Here is a 16,700-nt window from a genome sequence, read left to right as displayed (position 1 = left end):
CCCAAGGTCATTCAGTGGGTCTGTGGTGTAGGGAACCAATGCCACCACTTCCATGAAGCTCTCCTTGTTTGAGCCGTTCCCTGTGTGAACAGCCTCCCTCTGCTACAAGCTCAGAGGTGCTGATTCTTACCGTGTCAAAGCTCCCTTGCCAGGCTGCACGTGCTTTAGAGTCAGAATCCTGGCCCCCCACGGCACCAAGCACAGGGCCTGGCCATGCGCCCCTGCCCAGGGGAGTGCTGTGTGCATGAATGGAAGTGAGTGGGTGAGTATGTGGGTGAACCAACACCCTGGTTAGTGAGGAAGAGAGAAGAATTGGGATTTTTCCCAGGAAGACAAGTGAACAGGCCTTCTGGGAAGGGTTCAAGGCAAATGCAGGGGCCAGGTGGGCTGGGAGCAGCCTCTCTTCAGGAGCATGCTTGCTATTGCGTGTCAGCACGGGCCAGGGACCTTGAGGGAGAGTTATCAAAGGCCCTGTCTTTGGGGGGCTTTTAGGCTGGGCGGGAAGATCACACGAGCACCCAGCAAGCCACGGTAGCACAATGGCTAATGCCTGTGACCATGCATCCCCATGTTCTCCCGTGTCCTCCCATGCACTCCCATGTCCTCTTATGCACTTCCATGTCCTTCCGTGTCCTCCCGTGCACTCCAGAGCTCTTTCCATCCTCTTTAATCCAGCCTCCATTTTAAGGGACTGACTCATCCTTAACACCCAAGAGGAGCCGTGGTCCCAGCCCCAGGTCCACCTGTCCTCGGCCCCACTCACACTCGGAATGCTTCTCTCCTTGCAGGGAATACCAACAGCATCTTTGCCCTGGACTACATCAGTGGCGCGCTGACCCTGAATGGCCTGCTGGACCGGGAGAACCCCCTGTACAGCCACGGCTTCATCCTGACGGTGAAGGTGAGAATCCGGAAGCCTCCATCGGGGCAGAGGGAATGCCCCCGCCGTGGGGCCAGCCTCCAGCAGCGTCCGAGGTGTCGGCGCCCAGGAAGCACATTGCTTCTGCTCTCTCCCCCGGTGCTGATTCCCGGGGCTCACGCCAATGAGTATCAGGTGTGGGCTATGTCAGGGGCCTTGCTGGGAACATAGCAGGTGCTCATATCGTGGTCCATACTGTTCTCCATAACGCCAAGTTCTCTGCTGTAGCCACCTCAGATTCTTATGTTTACCCCATTTCTGGGGTTTGTCCCATTTCTAATTCTCAGGGCTTCCCTGGGGCTATTGCCTTGTTAGGAAACAGCTGTGCAGCAGGGAGGGGTGGCAGCTGTGGTGGTCCCCACCCCAGAAGGTGTGGTGGGGCACCAGCCCCGCCCCACCCCCCTCCAGCCCCTGTAGCCACCTGCCTCTCATGGCCAGTTTTAATTAAAATCAATGACTTGCCGAGCCATTCCCTGGGAAACCATTTAGGGCATGGATCCTGCCTCGGCCACACGGGTCCTTCCCAGGCCCAGCCTTCGACTGAGGAGAGCAGAGCAGGTGGCATAGACCTGAGGAGAGAGCTCTGGGAAGAAGGCCCTTCCGTTGGGGAGGACGTTGCAGCCCAGCCTGGCTCCTAACTGCTCTCCGTGACCTGGGGAGGGCCTGGGCAGTGATGGGGTAAGGAGCCCCCTCTCACCACTGGCTCCTTCCTGTCCACCTGATAGGCGGGTGTGGGCCAACTGGGCCTTCCCACCACCAGCACCCAGCCCGTGGGCCCTTCCCAGCCTTCCTTCCTGTGGAGCCGCAGCTCCAATGGGAGAGCTGCTTCCTGGTCCCCTTGCAGCCACCAACTCACTGCGGGACCCTGAGCTCCGTTGTCCATCTTTATAGAAGACTAGAGACCCGATGCATGAAATTTGTGCAAGAGTAGGCCTTCGCAGCCACAGCGGCTGCCTCGATCCCATGGTTGTAGCCCAGGCTTCCTCCAAAAGGTCATCCAGAAGGACCTTTTGGGTGGCTGTTCAGTCGATTAGCATATTATGCTTTTATTATTAGAGATGTTAGGGGGAGGTCCCAAACTGCCCTGTGACTGCAGATCCCTTGGGAGCTGGTGAAACATGCCCAGAGACACTGGCTCAGAGGTTGGGGTGGGGCTGGGAAGGTATTCTGGGGTTTGGGGGCTCTTGTCTAGAGACTGGACACCGAGGTATCTGATTCCATCCACTCCTGAGTGTGATCCACACCCTCACAGTGCCTAGCACAGTGCTCAGTCCATAGCAGGTGCTGAGTTAAGTCTTGATTACATGACATGGCAGCGCAGAAATTCTCGGCCTCAGTTTCATTCTTTGCCAAATTGCATCCTCTCCCTTTGCCCCTTGGTGAGCCCCCAAATCTGTCTTATCCTCTCCACCCCACCTCGTTCCCTTGGTTCCAGAACCCTACTGCTTGAGTTGGACACCTACAGTGGCTGTGTCTCTTTGCACAAGTTACTTACCCTCTCTGGGCCTCAGTTTCCTCGTTGGTAAATGGGGATCAGTACAATGGGAATGCTAACGGTAGGCTCTTCCCCCCTGGGGCTGTGGAGAGGATGAGATGGGATGGTTCTCACGGAGCGCTGTGTCCAGCGTTGAGAAAGCCCTGGGAAACGGTAGCTGTTACCGTGATCATGGCTGCCTTCACCCTGAAGTGTTTGTCCGCTGTCTGCAGGGCACAGAGCTGAATGATGACCGCACTCCCTCCGACGCCACAGTCACCACGACCTTCAACATCCTGGTTATCGATATCAATGACAACGCCCCAGAGTTCAACGCCTCCGAGTACAGCGTGGCCATCACTGAGCTGGCGCAGGTCGGCTTTGCCCTCCCCCTCTTCATCCAGGTGGTGGACAAGGACGAGGTGAGCCCTGGAACTATGGCCCATCTAGACCCACCCCCTGCCTGGGCGGGGCAGCTGGCGTCTCTGTGCTACAGCCCCGCCCCTGCTGTGTTCCGAGGATAAACAAGGCTGCAAGAACCAGTAGTCTCTAACTTTTCCACTACTCCCTACCCCCTGCAAAAAAAAAGTTAGAATATACACCCCCATTTATTTAGGAGCTATAGACATGATTGTTCTAATACAGTGTGTGCATTATAAAACATACACCAGAAAATAGACATTTTGAAAGGTGGAGGTTCTTGTATAACGGATGACCTTGCAAGGATGTCTTACTCCTGCTGTCAGTGTAACCATGACCCCTCCTTTTCCATGGGGGGAGTGGAAGTGCTTTCAAGGAGGTCCAGGCAATAGGAGACCCCAGAGGTAACCCCTTGCCCAAGGACCCACCTGGCTGAGGCCAGTCTTAAAAGGAAGGGACTTGGGCCTCAAGTGGGGAAGAGGTCGAGAGGGACAGGAGGGAGGGGGCCCTGGGGCTAGGCTGCAGCCCCATGAGCCTTCGCAGGCCCTGTGACATGGGCCACGGCCCACGGGCCAGGCCTGGACAAGGCAGGCTTCTCTGTGGATGGGCCCTCTCAGCCTGCCTCCTCCCCAACCCTTCCTCATGGCCCCTCTCCCTCGCCCGTCACAGCCACAATTGTCAACAGGACTTCCGTTTATTACCGCTGCTCCCCCAGCCCACTCAGCTCAGGTTTCCCAGCCCGAGGTCCTTCCTGCAATGACTCCTCACTCGGGGCTTCTGCACTGGCCTTGTCCAGGCCCAGCTCTCTCCTCACTCCTCCTGCCCCTCTCCACTCTCACTGCTCTGAAACTGCCCAGCATGCCTGCCTGCCCATCCCCCCTCCCCCGAAGTCCTACCTCCCACACCCCTCTCCTCTCCTCTCCTGCCAGCTTCTCTCAACTGGACACGGTCCCCTGCTAGGACTCAGAGCCACAGGGGCAGATCAGTTCCTGAGTGTGTGTGTGCGTGCGCATACATGCCTCCATCTTTTGCTAAGTCATTTCAGACCCATCTGTCTGATAACTAAAGTATGCATTAAGCACGTACTGTTTATAAGGATCTATATTTGGCCCCTTGAGGGAATTCAGGAAGCATAACCCCATGGTCCTTTCCCAGTGACCCAAATGTGTTTACACAAATGTGGTAGGGACCTTTTAAAACGTATACAAGCTTTGGCCGCTGTGACTCAGTTGGTTGGAGCATTGTCCTGTGCACTGAAGGGTTGAGGGTTTGATTCCCAGTCAGGCCACATACCCAGGTTGCAGGTTCGATCCCAGGTCCAGACGTGTATAGAAAACAACCAATCCATGTTTCTCTCTTGCATCGATGTTTCTTTTCCCCTCTCTCCCTCTCCCTTTCTCTTTCTCTAGAATCAGGAAAAATGTGTCCTTGGGAGGGAATTTAGAAATATAAATAGAATAAAACATATACAGACATGCAGAACGTTTAGAAAGTGGAGATAAGCGGGTATAACAACAGCCCAGGAGAGCAGAGGCCGGTACTGGCGTGAGGGCCCAGGCCCAGGGAGGCACCAGCGAGGGCTCTGGAGCTCCGCAAGGAAGGGGACTTAGGGGCCAGGAGTCGAGAAAGGCTCTCTGACAAGAGGCGGGCGAGGGCTGAGCCTTGGGGCGTAAATCAGATAGTGCACCTAAGCACAGGAGGGCTGGCGGGCAGACAGCGGCCCACGGAGAGGCCCAGAGGGGGCCGCCTACAAGTGGATGGAGGGAGCAGGTGGCGAATCACGTGACTGACGCAGGGTTTGTGTAGCGGGTGGGAAGGTGGGCTGGGACACACCTTAAATGCCATTCAGGGAATTTGGGTGTAATTTTAGAGGCAATCCAGGGGTGAGGCAGCTTGTGTGGTGTTCACGGCCCAATCTCTGGAATCGGATGGGGCCTGTGTTCAAGTCCCACCTCACCATTTGCCAGTTCTGTGACCTTGGGTGAGTCATTGGCCCTTCTAAGCCTTGCTTCCCTCGCCTGTGTAAAAGCGACATACTCAGGTGCACACTGCAGTTCCATTGGTCCCTGCAGCAGGGAGGGGACAGCTGGGGGGTTAAGCGCCGGCTCCTCTGTGCTTCGTCCCAGAGTGGGCCCATCCGCCAGAACTGGCTGCATGCCCCACCTCGCTGCCAGGAGGCTGTGAATGTGGGCGGCAGCCATCCATCTGTGTCTGCCATAGGGGACATGGAGGGGAGGGGACCCCATGATTCGTGCATAGGACCTAGTGTGGTGCCTGCCACACACAGGTGCTAACCAGAGGGGTTCAGGGAGCATCACCACCAGCAGGTCCCAAACCCCCCAGGCCCTGCTCCGTGACTGGTGGGAGTGGGGATGGAGATGGAGATGGGGGTTCCAAGATCACTCTGACCGCTTGGGTTTGATCTCAGGCTCTCTTTGCTGGCAGTCCTTTCTGAGGCATCTCCAGGAACCTGAGGGGTGACTGGGTAGAGTCTGCCTCTAGTGACGGCTTCCCACCCAGGCACAGGCACCAGCACGCCTGCTGTAGACACGGGATCCAGCACAGCTAGAGACCGTTCCCCTGTCTTCCCCGGGGAGGTCGCCAGCGTCTCTGACTGTGACAGACTCCCCTCCTCCCCACGGGGTTCCACTTCCCCCGGGCACAGTGAGATTCGGGAAGAGAACTATCCAGAGGAGCCACAGCCCCAAGGCCCAGACTGTCCCACCCTAAGGGTATCTCCTGCTCCGGGCTCCCAATAGAGCTGCACATGCACACACACACACACACACACACACACACACACACACACACCACCATGTGGTCCTGGGCCGCTTGCTAAATAAGAGGGAGGGACAAACTGCCTTCTAAGCTGCCTGTCTCTTCATCTCTGATGTCTCCACTCGCCAACACCCCAGCGTGGCGCTGAGGGTCAGGCCCCAGATCCCAGGCTGGAGCGTTCGGCCACGTTGCCAACAGGAACAGAAAAGGCAGAGGCCACTGAAAACTCAGAGAAAACTCGGGCAACTTTTGTAAGAGGCTTTCTAATTGTCATTTCTCCCGTCTCCTTTCCGATGAGAGAATATGTCTGTTGGGGTTTGTGTCTGAGCAAACAGGTGACTCTGGACTTGCTACGTGTGGTGGGAAAACGTGTCTGTTGAGCAAACTTGGAGGAAGACAGGGAGCGTGTGGAGAGGAGAGGTCCCTCTGTCACCGATCCTGTGGAGCCGTGTCATTCCCCCTTGCGCTCCCATGACCGTGATCTTGCATTATTAGTGTGAGGAGCTAATATCTGTCTCCCGATTAGCCGGAATGAGCCACGGGCAGGGACAGGCCTGCTTTTGCTCACCAATGTAGACCAGTGCCCGGTACTTGGGAGGCACTTCAGTATAGTGGGGTTAAAGCATGACCCAAACTGCCGAAACCGGTTTGGCTCAGTGGATAGAGCATCGGTCTGCGGACTGAAAGGTCCCGGGTTCTATTCTGGTCAAGGGCATGTACCTTGGTTGCGGGCACATCCCAAGTGGGGGGTTGTGCAGGAGGCAGCTGGTCAATGTTTCTCTCTCATCGATGTTACTAGCTCTCTATCTCTCTCCCTTCCTGTCTGTAAAAAAGTCAATAAAATATATATATTTTTTTTCACTCGGGGCTGTTATGCTGAAGCTTAGCTCCTGGCCACGTTTGTGTAGGAAGGTGACCCCAAATGTCCACTTTGGGGCAGTAGAGGGTGCTGATGGCAGACAGAAAGGGAAGGAGGAAGCAGTAGAACCTTCCAGTCAGCACTTTGTAGCCGTCATTCCTAATGAGGATGCCAATCTAACCCACAAAGACCAGATGATCCTGGCATCCTCTCTGCTGTGCAGAGAGGATTCTCCTCGGTTACCTGCTGCCTCTCAGGCTCTGCCCGGCCATTCCAGGCGGCCAAGGGCTCGAAAGAGGCCCTTTCTATCTCCCAAGGACTCCATCCTCATTGTCAAGTCTGCGGGAGTAATTTCTTCTTATTTTCTCGGCTATAGAAAACTCGCAGAAGCCAGGGGAGGAAGGGACAGGGTGGGCTGGAACCAACAACCCATTTATTCTGTGTGACAGTTGAGATGCAAATAAACGGTTGTAATGCAAATCACACACACACACACAAAAAAAAGATCATCTCAAGGCAGAGGCCCCAGGAGTCAGCCTTGGTGTGGGAGCCGGTCTCTGAGTTTCAAATGAGAGGCTGTGGCAGCTTCATCCCCCTGCCTGGCTGCGGGGCGGGCTCCTGTCCTTCCTCGGGCTCAGGGAAGCCACGGGAAGCAAGCCGCACACTTGTTCGCTTTGATGCCACCTTATCCATGCCCACCTCCTGCCCCCAACATGTTCTTTGCATTTTCTCCACTTGCTTAACTTTTCCTCTCCTGATCTTGCCTGTGCTTCCCACCCTCCCCTCTCCGCCCCCTCCCCAGTCCTAGCGTCTGACTGTATTGGCCCCAGCCCGGAGAGCTCTCTGTATTCTCGTGTCCTTTTCAGCGCGGAGCAGTCAAGGCTCAGAGAGCTCAAAGGGCTTCCCTAAGGTCACCCAGACCGCGGGTCTCAGAGCTTGGCCTTGAACTCTCCATCCTATGCCTCTTGCATGTGTTGCGGGGCTCCCCATTCTCCTCAAAAGTTTAGCCCCACCAACCTGGGCCTCCCACCTTCCAGCGTGGCTGGGGGAGGCAGAGAGAAGAGGCAAGGCCAGGAGGGGCGCCTGCCCGACAGAGTGAGCAGAGACGCCTCTGTCAGGAGCTCATTCCTGTTCCAGGCGGGAGATGACACCATTCATTTGTCTGAGGGGCAACGGAAAACCAGAGAGAATGACCCACCTCCCCAAGGAGAGAACGTCACCAAATAAGTAAATGAAAGAGAGCAGATGACGGGAGAAAAGCCGTACTCCACAGTGCGGGGTTTGTGAGCAGGGATGGAGGTTTTCTCATCTCGGCGCTGCTTTTATCCATCACCCTCCGTTTCCACCCCACGTGTGTTCCAGGCCCGTCCGAGAGCCCAGCCCGCAACCGCGTGTTTATTTACATTTAATTTCGCATTTGTTCCCGTTAGTCAGTCTGTCCAGCCGGCGGTGTCTCGGGCCCAATCCTCACGTGGCCTCAAGGTTGTGTGGCTGCCGGCCCCTCCCAGGTTTCCTGCCAGCCACGGGTTCTTGACCTGGGAGAGGGGGCCTGTGGAACCCCCAGGCATCCATGACCCTGGATGGAGAAAACGCTGCACCTTTATTTTCACTAACCTCTCACTGAACTTGAGCCACTCCCTTTAATTATAAATTAAAAATAAAAATGAAAAAAAAAATAAACCACAGAGGCATTCATGGTACCTGTGACTGACCCCAGGAGAAATCACAGGTATGTTCACGTAGTACAGGTGTCCCATGGATCTCAAAATGCCACTCACACTCATTACTGCTTTGAAATTATAGCATATAGTAGACCCCTGGCCAAGTTGCATTGTATAATGCATTAAAAGGCACATAATTCTACCATAATACCCTTTAAAAATACTCCGATGACTGTATTTCAAAATAATTAGTTGACTTTGTGATTTTGTTCTACATTATACAATTTACAGTGTTATTCTGAGAAGGGGCTTCCCCGTACTGTCAGGGGGTCTATGGCCCCCAAAACGGTGCAACCCCTCTTTAATAACTGCTCACTGACTGCCATCCTCAGCCGACTCCCTGCTCAGGCTGCCCCCCTCCGCCCACATTTCACTGTCCTGAGTTGGGGTCTGGGCCACACAGCCCCGTGGGGTAGGGTAGGCTAGGCTAGGGTGGGAGCAGGGAGGACATTTGCTCCATGTCACACATTCAGCTGAGGGTCCATTTTCCCGTTCCGGACCCTCCAGGCCACTGCTCACCTGGGCCCCTTCAATCCTCCACCAGCGTCTACTTTTCAGTAGAGACACGGGAACCTAGCTCCCGGCCACCAGGGAGCAATTTCAGTGCCTTACTCCTCCGGCCTGCTGAGGTGGCCCAGGGCCTGGACGGCTGCTTTGTTAGTTTTCCAAAGCAACTTGAACTCGAACCCAAACCCGAGAAGCAGGGACGAGGGGGCAGGCCTGGCAGCCAGCATCCGTGGCAGCAGATGCAGGCTCCTGCCCTCTCTGTGGGTGTATGGTGCTCAGGTATCCAGGCCCTTCTTTCCCTCCTTTAGGGAGGAAACTGGAACCTCCCGGGAGGTACAAGGGAAATGAGGACACGCCTCTGACGTTCGGCACCACTCACCCCGTGCAGGAGAGCAGGGAGCAGGTAGGGTGAGGGCTTATCCCCATTCCCCCAGCCAGAGCGCCTATCCTGGCGGCTCCTGGTTCTCAACGGCTCTGCTGGTTCTGCTGCAGAGTGTCCACCCAAAGCAACGTCAGCAGAGCTGGTCCCTGGGATCCGAGGGGCCTGGGTGAACACGTGCCCCACCTCTTCCCCTGTGGTGGTGGTGGTGGGCAGGGGCCCGTTTGCAAGTCCTCTGTTGTCTCAGCTTCGGCTCACATTTCTAGGGTTTCTCCCCCAAGAGCAGGCTCTCCAGGAAAGTATCTGTCGACTTCAAAGCAGCGGCTCTGGAAGGGAAGCCAAGGGGAGCGGGGCAGCCCTGCCTGTGCTTTTCCCATTAATTTCTCCCCAGTTGCCTTCGCTGAGGCTCTTATGGCGACGATGATGATTATGAGGATTTCTCTGTGCATGGCTGCGTCCCGTGGTGTGATGCCTCCCTCCGTGCTAAGCTCCAGCCTCCCCGAGGACCGGAGGGTGTCCTCAGCGGGGTGCAGACACCTCCTAATTTAGTCTCGTTTGTAATCTAATGATCATGCTGTTTACACCAGCCCACAGCCCTGGCGAGGTGTGGAGCGGGCAGCCTAGTTCGCAGCCCTAGTGCCAGGGCCCATCCTTCACCCGCTCTCGCCCCTGTGCCCTCAGCTCAGTCCCCAGCAGCTGGAGGTCATGGGATTTGGGGGTCAGTCCCCTCTCACCCAGCCCCCTGGTGGTGGTCTCCTTCCCCATACCCACCACCACCCACGCTCGTGAGCAGGACGGAGTGGATGGGAGAGACTGGGAGTCATTTTATCATGGGAGTCACACTCCCTGAAAGCAGCGGCTGGTCTTCCTGAAAACCCCACTGGGAGGCGAGCAGAACCAACAACCTCACTCTCCATCCCTCTTCCTCTCTCCATCGCCTCTTGGCTACCTCATGCCCACCTTGGTGCCCCTTCGCCATGGGCACCAGTGAGCCCAGTCCCACCCTAGAACGTGGTTTCTTCCACCCACACTCCCCTTACCCCCTTTTGCCGCCTCTGGCAGTGCCCCTGACAGCAACAGCTGGTGTGTTTTGTCTGTGCCCCTGCCTCAAAGAGTAACGCTAAGCACAGCTCCACTGGGAGTTGTACCCAAGTGTCTCACCCCATCGCTGTGACCGTGGGTTGGGAAACACCCTAGTCAACAAGAAAGAGGGACTGAAGAGTCCTGCCGGGCAGCTGTGGTGAGGGTGGGCCACCCAGGAGGGCACAGAGCCTCCTCCCCAGAGCCAGCACCCTGTCCCGCCTGCCTGGGCGCTGCAGGCTCCGTGCCCTGGGAGGGGGCATCTGTGCAGGATCCGGAGGGAGGGGCCAGAGGCCTTTGCTGGCAAAGCAAGCTTTCATGGTGGTGGTGTCACTGCCCATGAAAGCACAGGGTGGAGACCTTCCCTTCTCCATCCCCAGGCCTCCATTTCCATCTGTCACCCACTTCGTTTGAGAAAGGAATTGAGAGGAAGAAGGAATGGCCCAGCTCAAGGGCGTCCTACGTTGACAGCCGGTTAGCCAGTGCAGAGCAGGTTTTGGTCCTTCGTCGTGACTTGGGCCCTGAGTCTCGTGTCAACAGGCAGATATCTCTGCTCTGCTCTGCTCTGCTCTCAGGAGCAACGCGAGGCTCAGAGAGGAGCCTCCTGCGTAAGTCACAGAGCAGCACAGACCACCCGCAGTGTGCGTGAGGCACAGGCCGGTGCGCCCAGGCCTGGGCAGGAAGAAGTAAGAGATGCCCTGTGGGGCTGTTGAGTGGAGCGGGGAGGTGGGAATTCATATGCTAGTTCACTTATTCAGTATTTCTGGAGCAACTCCTATGCTCTGGATGTGGTTCTAGGTACCAAGTGAGCACCAAGTCCAGGCCTCAGTCAGCTATGGTCCAGGGGTGGCAGACGAAAGAATCACACAAGTAAATGCATGTGTGTCGTCAAGTGGTGTGTGAGCCATGGAGGAAAGCAAAGCCAGGCGAGGGGTTTAAGGGAGTCTTGGGAAGGGGGAGCTTCTCTGATAAGATGACATTTGAGGAGAGGCCTCAGTGAAGTGACCACTGCACTAGGCAACCGGAGGAGAATGGAGGCAGTGGGAGGACGGAGGCAGCCTGCTATTGGGAGGGAGAGCATTCTAAGCAGGGGAACAGCAAGCACAGTGGCCTGCACACCAGGAAAGGAAGAGGAGGTCAGACCCGCTGGAGCGCTGTCAGGGCTTGGCGCTCACAGGAGGGAGGCAGGCAGCTACCTGGGGGTAGTGAGCAGGGAGCTAGGGACTTGCTCTGATTGACATTTCAAAGGAGTGCTCTGTGTAAACAACCTGAAGCCCATCAGCTGAGGAGTGGGTAGAGCAGAATGTTGTCTCGCCACACAGTGGAATATTATTCAACCACTAGAGGCCCAACATTTGTGCACTGGGGGGGGGGGGGGGGGGTGTCCCCTCAGCCCGGCCTGCACCCAGCCCGGCCTGCACCCTCTCACATGTCCGCCTGCAGGCTTTGGCCCGCCCCATGGATCCTTAGCGCTACCGCTGTGCTCATCAGCTGTGAGCCTGGCTTCTTGCTGAGCAGTGCTCCCTCTGTGGGAGCGCCCTAACCACCAAGAGGCAGCTCCTGCATTGAACGTGTGTCCCCTGTGGTTAGTGTGCATCATAGTGACCAGTCGTTCTGCCGTGACAGTCTCATAGGCTTTTATTATATAGATTATGGTAGTGAAGTACTGATAGATGGTTCACATGGGTGAACCTAGAAGACATTGTGCGTGGTAAAAAGAAGCCAGACTCAAAAGGCCACATCGTGTATCATTTTATTTGTATGAAATGTCCCCAAGAGGCAAATCCACAGAAAGGAGTCAGTGAGTGACTGTAGGGACCAGGGCAGAGGTCGGCAAACTCATTAGTCAACAGAGCCAAATATCAACAGTACAATGATTGAAATTTCTTTTAAGAGCCAACTTTTTTAAACTTAAACTTCTAATGCCACTTCAAAATAGACTCGCCTAGGCCGTGGTATTTTGTGGAAGAACCACACTCAAAGGGCCAAAGAGCCTCATGTGACTTGCTGACCACTGGACCAGGGGAGGCAGATGAAGAGTGAGCGCTCATGAATGTGGGGATTCCTTTTGGAGAGATGAAAATGTTTGGGGACCGGATAAAGGTAGTAGTTGCTATATCATGAATATACTAAAAGCCTCTGGATTTGTATGCTTTTGGTGTTAAAACAGTGAATTTCATCTCTAACAAATTTTTTAAAGGAACATTCTGGCTTAGACAACACGAGGCAGGCCGGTGATTGTAGGCGCTGTGGAGAGTGCAGTGGTCAGCGCCTGGGCCTGATTGAAGGGAGAGGCAGTAGGATTTGCTGATGTGCATGGGGTGGCCTTGGAAGGATGTGAGAATGACTGCACAGGGTGTCTGACCTGAGCATTAGAAACATGGAGTCTTACTTCCTGAGGTGGAGAAGCAGCAGGTTCTGGGGAGAAGGTGGAACTCACAGTTAGCTTTCAGCGTGTTATGTGTGACGTGCTTGTCAGACACCACACCACGTGCCGAGAAGGCAGAGGGGTGGGCTGGTAGGAACCCACCAGGCAGCTCTGGGGCGGGGCGGGGCTCCTCATGGGTAACGTGTGGGTCTCTGTGATGGAGATGCTCCTACCGCAGCCCAGCTCCACCGCCAGTGTGACTCACAGGCGCTCCCGGAGCCTGGAAACCTAACAGGAGCCAAGCAGGCTCCCGCCACCCACCCCGCTGCGGCTCTGGCTGCAGACAGAAATGTCAGCGTCTCCAGGCCAGCATCTGGACTGTACATAAAGCCACAGGGCTACGCCCTCGCCGGTTTGGCTCCGAGGATACAGTGTCAGCCCTCAGCCCGAAGGGTCCCAGGTCTGATTCTGGTCAAGGGCATGCACCTTAGTGACAAGCTCAATCCCTAGCTCCACACAGGTCAGGGTGTCTGCAGAGGCAACCCATCGATATTTCTCTCTGTGTGTCTCTCTCCCTTCCTCCCACTCTCTCTAAGAATCAATGGGAAAATTAAATAATAATAATTAATAATAATAATAAAAATAAAGCCACAGGCCTAGCTGGGCTCACTGCCAGTGGGGTGTGGGTGGAGCAGAGAGTAGGGCTGAGGCTGAGCAGCCCCCGGGATCCTCATTGTTAGGGCGGATGAGGATATGCCAGTAAAGACACTGAGAAGGAGCTGTCCCCGAGGTAGGAGAGGACTAAGAGGGAGCACTAGGCCAATGGTCGGCAAACTGCGGTTGAAACTTCATGGTCCATGCGCAGAAGTCGGTTTTCGGCCCTCAAAAGAAATTTCAGTGTTGTACTGTTGATATTTGGCTCTGCTGACTAATGAGTTTGCTGACCACTGCACTAGAAGACTGGAGGAGGATGGAGGCAGCGGGAGGAGGACGGAGGCAGCCTGCCCTAACTTCCAGCCCAGTCATCAATTAGCATGTGAATCTGGTTTACTTTCCCTTTGTAATGACTCTTCCTTGCCCTCATTAGGGAATGTCCAAATCCTCCTCTCAGATTCACAGAGCAGGCCTGCCAGGCTTTTTTTTTAAACCCACTTGACCCTCTTCTCCCACCTGCCTTAATGCCCTCCCCTGGCACACCCTTGGCTCAGCCCTGAGAGGGATGCAGGGCTCCCCAAGCTCTGTGGTCCATGCAGCTGCAATAACGCAGTCTCATGCCCTTAGGGATGGCGCTGTGCTTGGGTAAGCAGACCGCTAAGGTGAAGTGAGAATCGGGATCTCAAAGGCGTTATGCAGGTGAAGCAGCCAGTCTCAAAGGCTGCATCCTGCATGATCCCATGACACTCTCCAAAGACAAAGATGGAGGACCAATCAGCGGTGAGCAGGGGTTTGGGTAGCAGAGGTGAGAGTAGAGGGAGAGCATAGGAGAGTTCTTGGGGTTTGGGGGCTGTTTTGTACCCTGGTTGTGATGGGGCAACACAAATCCATCCATGTGTTAACTTCACAGAACTGTATACCCCAGTAGTCGGCAAACCGCGGCTCTCGAGCCACATGTGGCTCTTTGGCCCCTTGAGTGTGGCTCGTCCACAAAAATACCACGTGCGGGGGGCACACCTACAGTGCGACTGAAACTTCATGGCCCATGCACAGAAGTCAGTTTTCGTCCTGGGAGAGTCTATTTTGAAGAAGTAGTTCTAACACCGAGCCACACTCAAGGGGCCAAAGAGCAGCATATGGTATACCCCAAAATGTCTATTTCAGAGCATGTTAATTATAAAAATTACCAATTATTGAAGACCTCTCTTCCACTCCTGCCATTTCCCCGCCCAAAGATGAAGTGAAAGGTTCCAGCATAAACAGTGGCACTGGTGGACTTTTAGACCCAGCAGCATCCTTCTCTCACTGTCATTTAATCGTGCAAGTGTGTAATACATCCCTACTGCAAAGCCAAAGAGGGAGGCTGGCGGGCCTTGAAAGCCCGGTGAATTTGATCCTAATTCAGCAGGCAACTGGGAGCCATTGGTGTTCTGGAGCATGAGTGATATCCTCAGCGCGTGCTTTGGGTTGGTTAATCATGAAGACAGTGACCAAGGGTAACAGGGACAAAATGAATGGCCAGAGGCTACATGTGGGCCTGTGGGAAAGGGAGTGGTGGAATGAGGCTAGAGTTTGGAATCCCGGCGCTGCGAGGGGCAGGCTAGGAGGACCAGCAGGTGGCAGCTGCCGCCATCTGTTTCACCCTGCTGGGCAGTGGCCAGGCCTGCAGGTTTCATCTTTACCTCCTGTTAGTTCCTTAGCTCAGTGCCCTGTGCACACACTCTTTCCCTCTCCCTCTCCCTCCTCTCTTTCTCCTTTTCTTTCTCCCTCTCTCTCTCTCTCTCTCTCTCTCTCTCTCGCTCTCTCGCTCTCGCTCTCTCTCTCTCCCCCCTTTCTCTCTCTCTATATATATCTATATATCTCTTATCTTCTCTCTTTCTGATTTGTCTTAGTTTCTCTTAGAATCCGATTATCTCTCTTGCCTCCCTTTCTGCACTTCCTCCTGTCTCTGTCTTCTCTCTGTTTTTTCTCACACCCACACACTCGCAGATACACTCATGGAGCTCATTCATTTATGCATTTATGCCTTTGTCCATGTAGCTGTAGTCACTGTTTGGCCAGTGCGTGTGTACCTTGAGAGGCATGGAACGTATCAAGTAGGAGGGACTCTTTGCAGGCCTGGGCAGCTGTGCCTAGTTTGGCTCTGGGATGCCCAGTGGTGGCTGAGTGACCCGAGGGGCTGACTCTAGGCATATCACCCATCTTCCTGGGGCTCAGCACCCTGACTCAGCCCAGGACCCTTTTTTAGGGCACTTGTGGTGTCTTTGTTCACAGGGAAGGGGGCCTGAGTCGGGGCCGCTTCACCTGCCAGAGGCTAGGAAGGGAAGGGAGAGGAAATTGCCCACTTTCTTGGCTCTCAGGACCGTGGGACTCCCAGGATTCTGGCCTCTAAATGGCCATGATCTCTATCCTCTAGGCCTCCTGCAGGCAAAGGGAGCCCTCATTTGACAGGCAGCGCAGTGAGCAGGTAGGTTACCCGAGGTCACAGAAGCACATCAGCTCCGGGCCTCTCTCCTTCCCCCCCACGCTCCAGCCCTCGGCCCCCTGCCACGTGGAGGCACGGGAAGATGGATTGGCTCGTGGAGAGGCAGAGGAATACAAAGTGGTGGGATTAGCAGCAGGCAGTGTCCCCCTCCCGATTTCCATAAAGCGGTTAGATTTCTCTGCCTGGCCACACATTTCTCTCTCTGTGGGAACAGGGAAATAGTTTTAGCACGGTAAGTAGACAGCGAGAGGCAGCTGCTGCATGCAAGGCCCAGCTCCTAGCTCTGCACCAGCCCCTCCCTGCTCCTGTCAGAGGCCCCTAGAGGTCCTGGGCAGAAGGCTCAGGGTGGCTGCCCCTCCTCCCAGCCATCGAGACTCGTCCTCCTCCCGCAGGCCCTGTCAGATCAGGTGCTCCTCCCCAAACAGGAGGGACCCCAGAGAGACGGAGGGACAATTCTGGACTTGGAGCAGACGGGGATGCACACCCTTTTTCCCGCAAATTGGACTCTCCTCCCTGCACCACTGAGGACACTTATACCCAACTTGAGCCCCCCTCCCTGACCCCAGCCCAAACTCCAGGGTGGAGTTGGACAGTTGAGCGAAGGAGGGAGTTGAAGCCAGGTATGGGGGTGAGGGCCACGTTGATCAGAATGCTGATCAGAATGGCAGACCTTCACCGTTAGGAAAGTGGCCCCTTTGTTGGGAAGTGGGCCTGGGTCACCAGCGGGTCCATTGGGAAGGAATCGTTAAGCTTTCCACTTGGGGTAGGTGCCTTGCAAATAGGTGCAGGTGCAGAAGGGATAAAGGGAAGGCAGAGGGGGCCTGGCCTCACTTCCTTGGAATCTGGGGCGAGTGGAACACGCTGTCCTGGGATTAAGAACTCAGGCCTCACAAAGCCTGCGTGGCCCCCTCTGTCCTCTGTGTGAGTTCCCAGTCTAGGTGACATGACAGCACCCTGTATGTGTGGGCCTGGGAAGGTCCCTGTGACCCAGGCCCTCCGCATAACGCTGGCCTGTGGCCACGCCACAGACACTGTTAAGGGGAGCCTAGCCCTCCT

General features: G+C 55.4%; 1 protein-coding gene across 1 annotated transcript in view; it reads left to right on the top strand.

Moving 5' to 3' along the window:
- The window catches only part of LOC311632903 (cadherin-23-like), a 299,605-nt gene that overhangs the window by 198,639 nt on the left and 84,266 nt on the right, over nt 1-16,700 (top strand). The window contains exons 10-11 of the mRNA XM_084904920.1: nt 789-901; nt 2,627-2,815. Of these exons, the coding sequence (XP_084761046.1) occupies nt 789-901; nt 2,627-2,815 (302 nt within the window). The remainder of the gene's footprint in view (nt 1-788; nt 902-2,626; nt 2,816-16,700) is intronic.

Source organism: Pipistrellus hanaki (assembly GCF_964339955.1).
Source record: "Pipistrellus hanaki genome assembly, chromosome: 14".
Classification (NCBI taxonomy): domain Eukaryota; kingdom Metazoa; phylum Chordata; class Mammalia; order Chiroptera; family Vespertilionidae; genus Pipistrellus; species Pipistrellus hanaki.
Note: the sequence above shows the minus strand (reverse complement) of the source record. Positions and strands in the feature narration are given on the sequence as shown.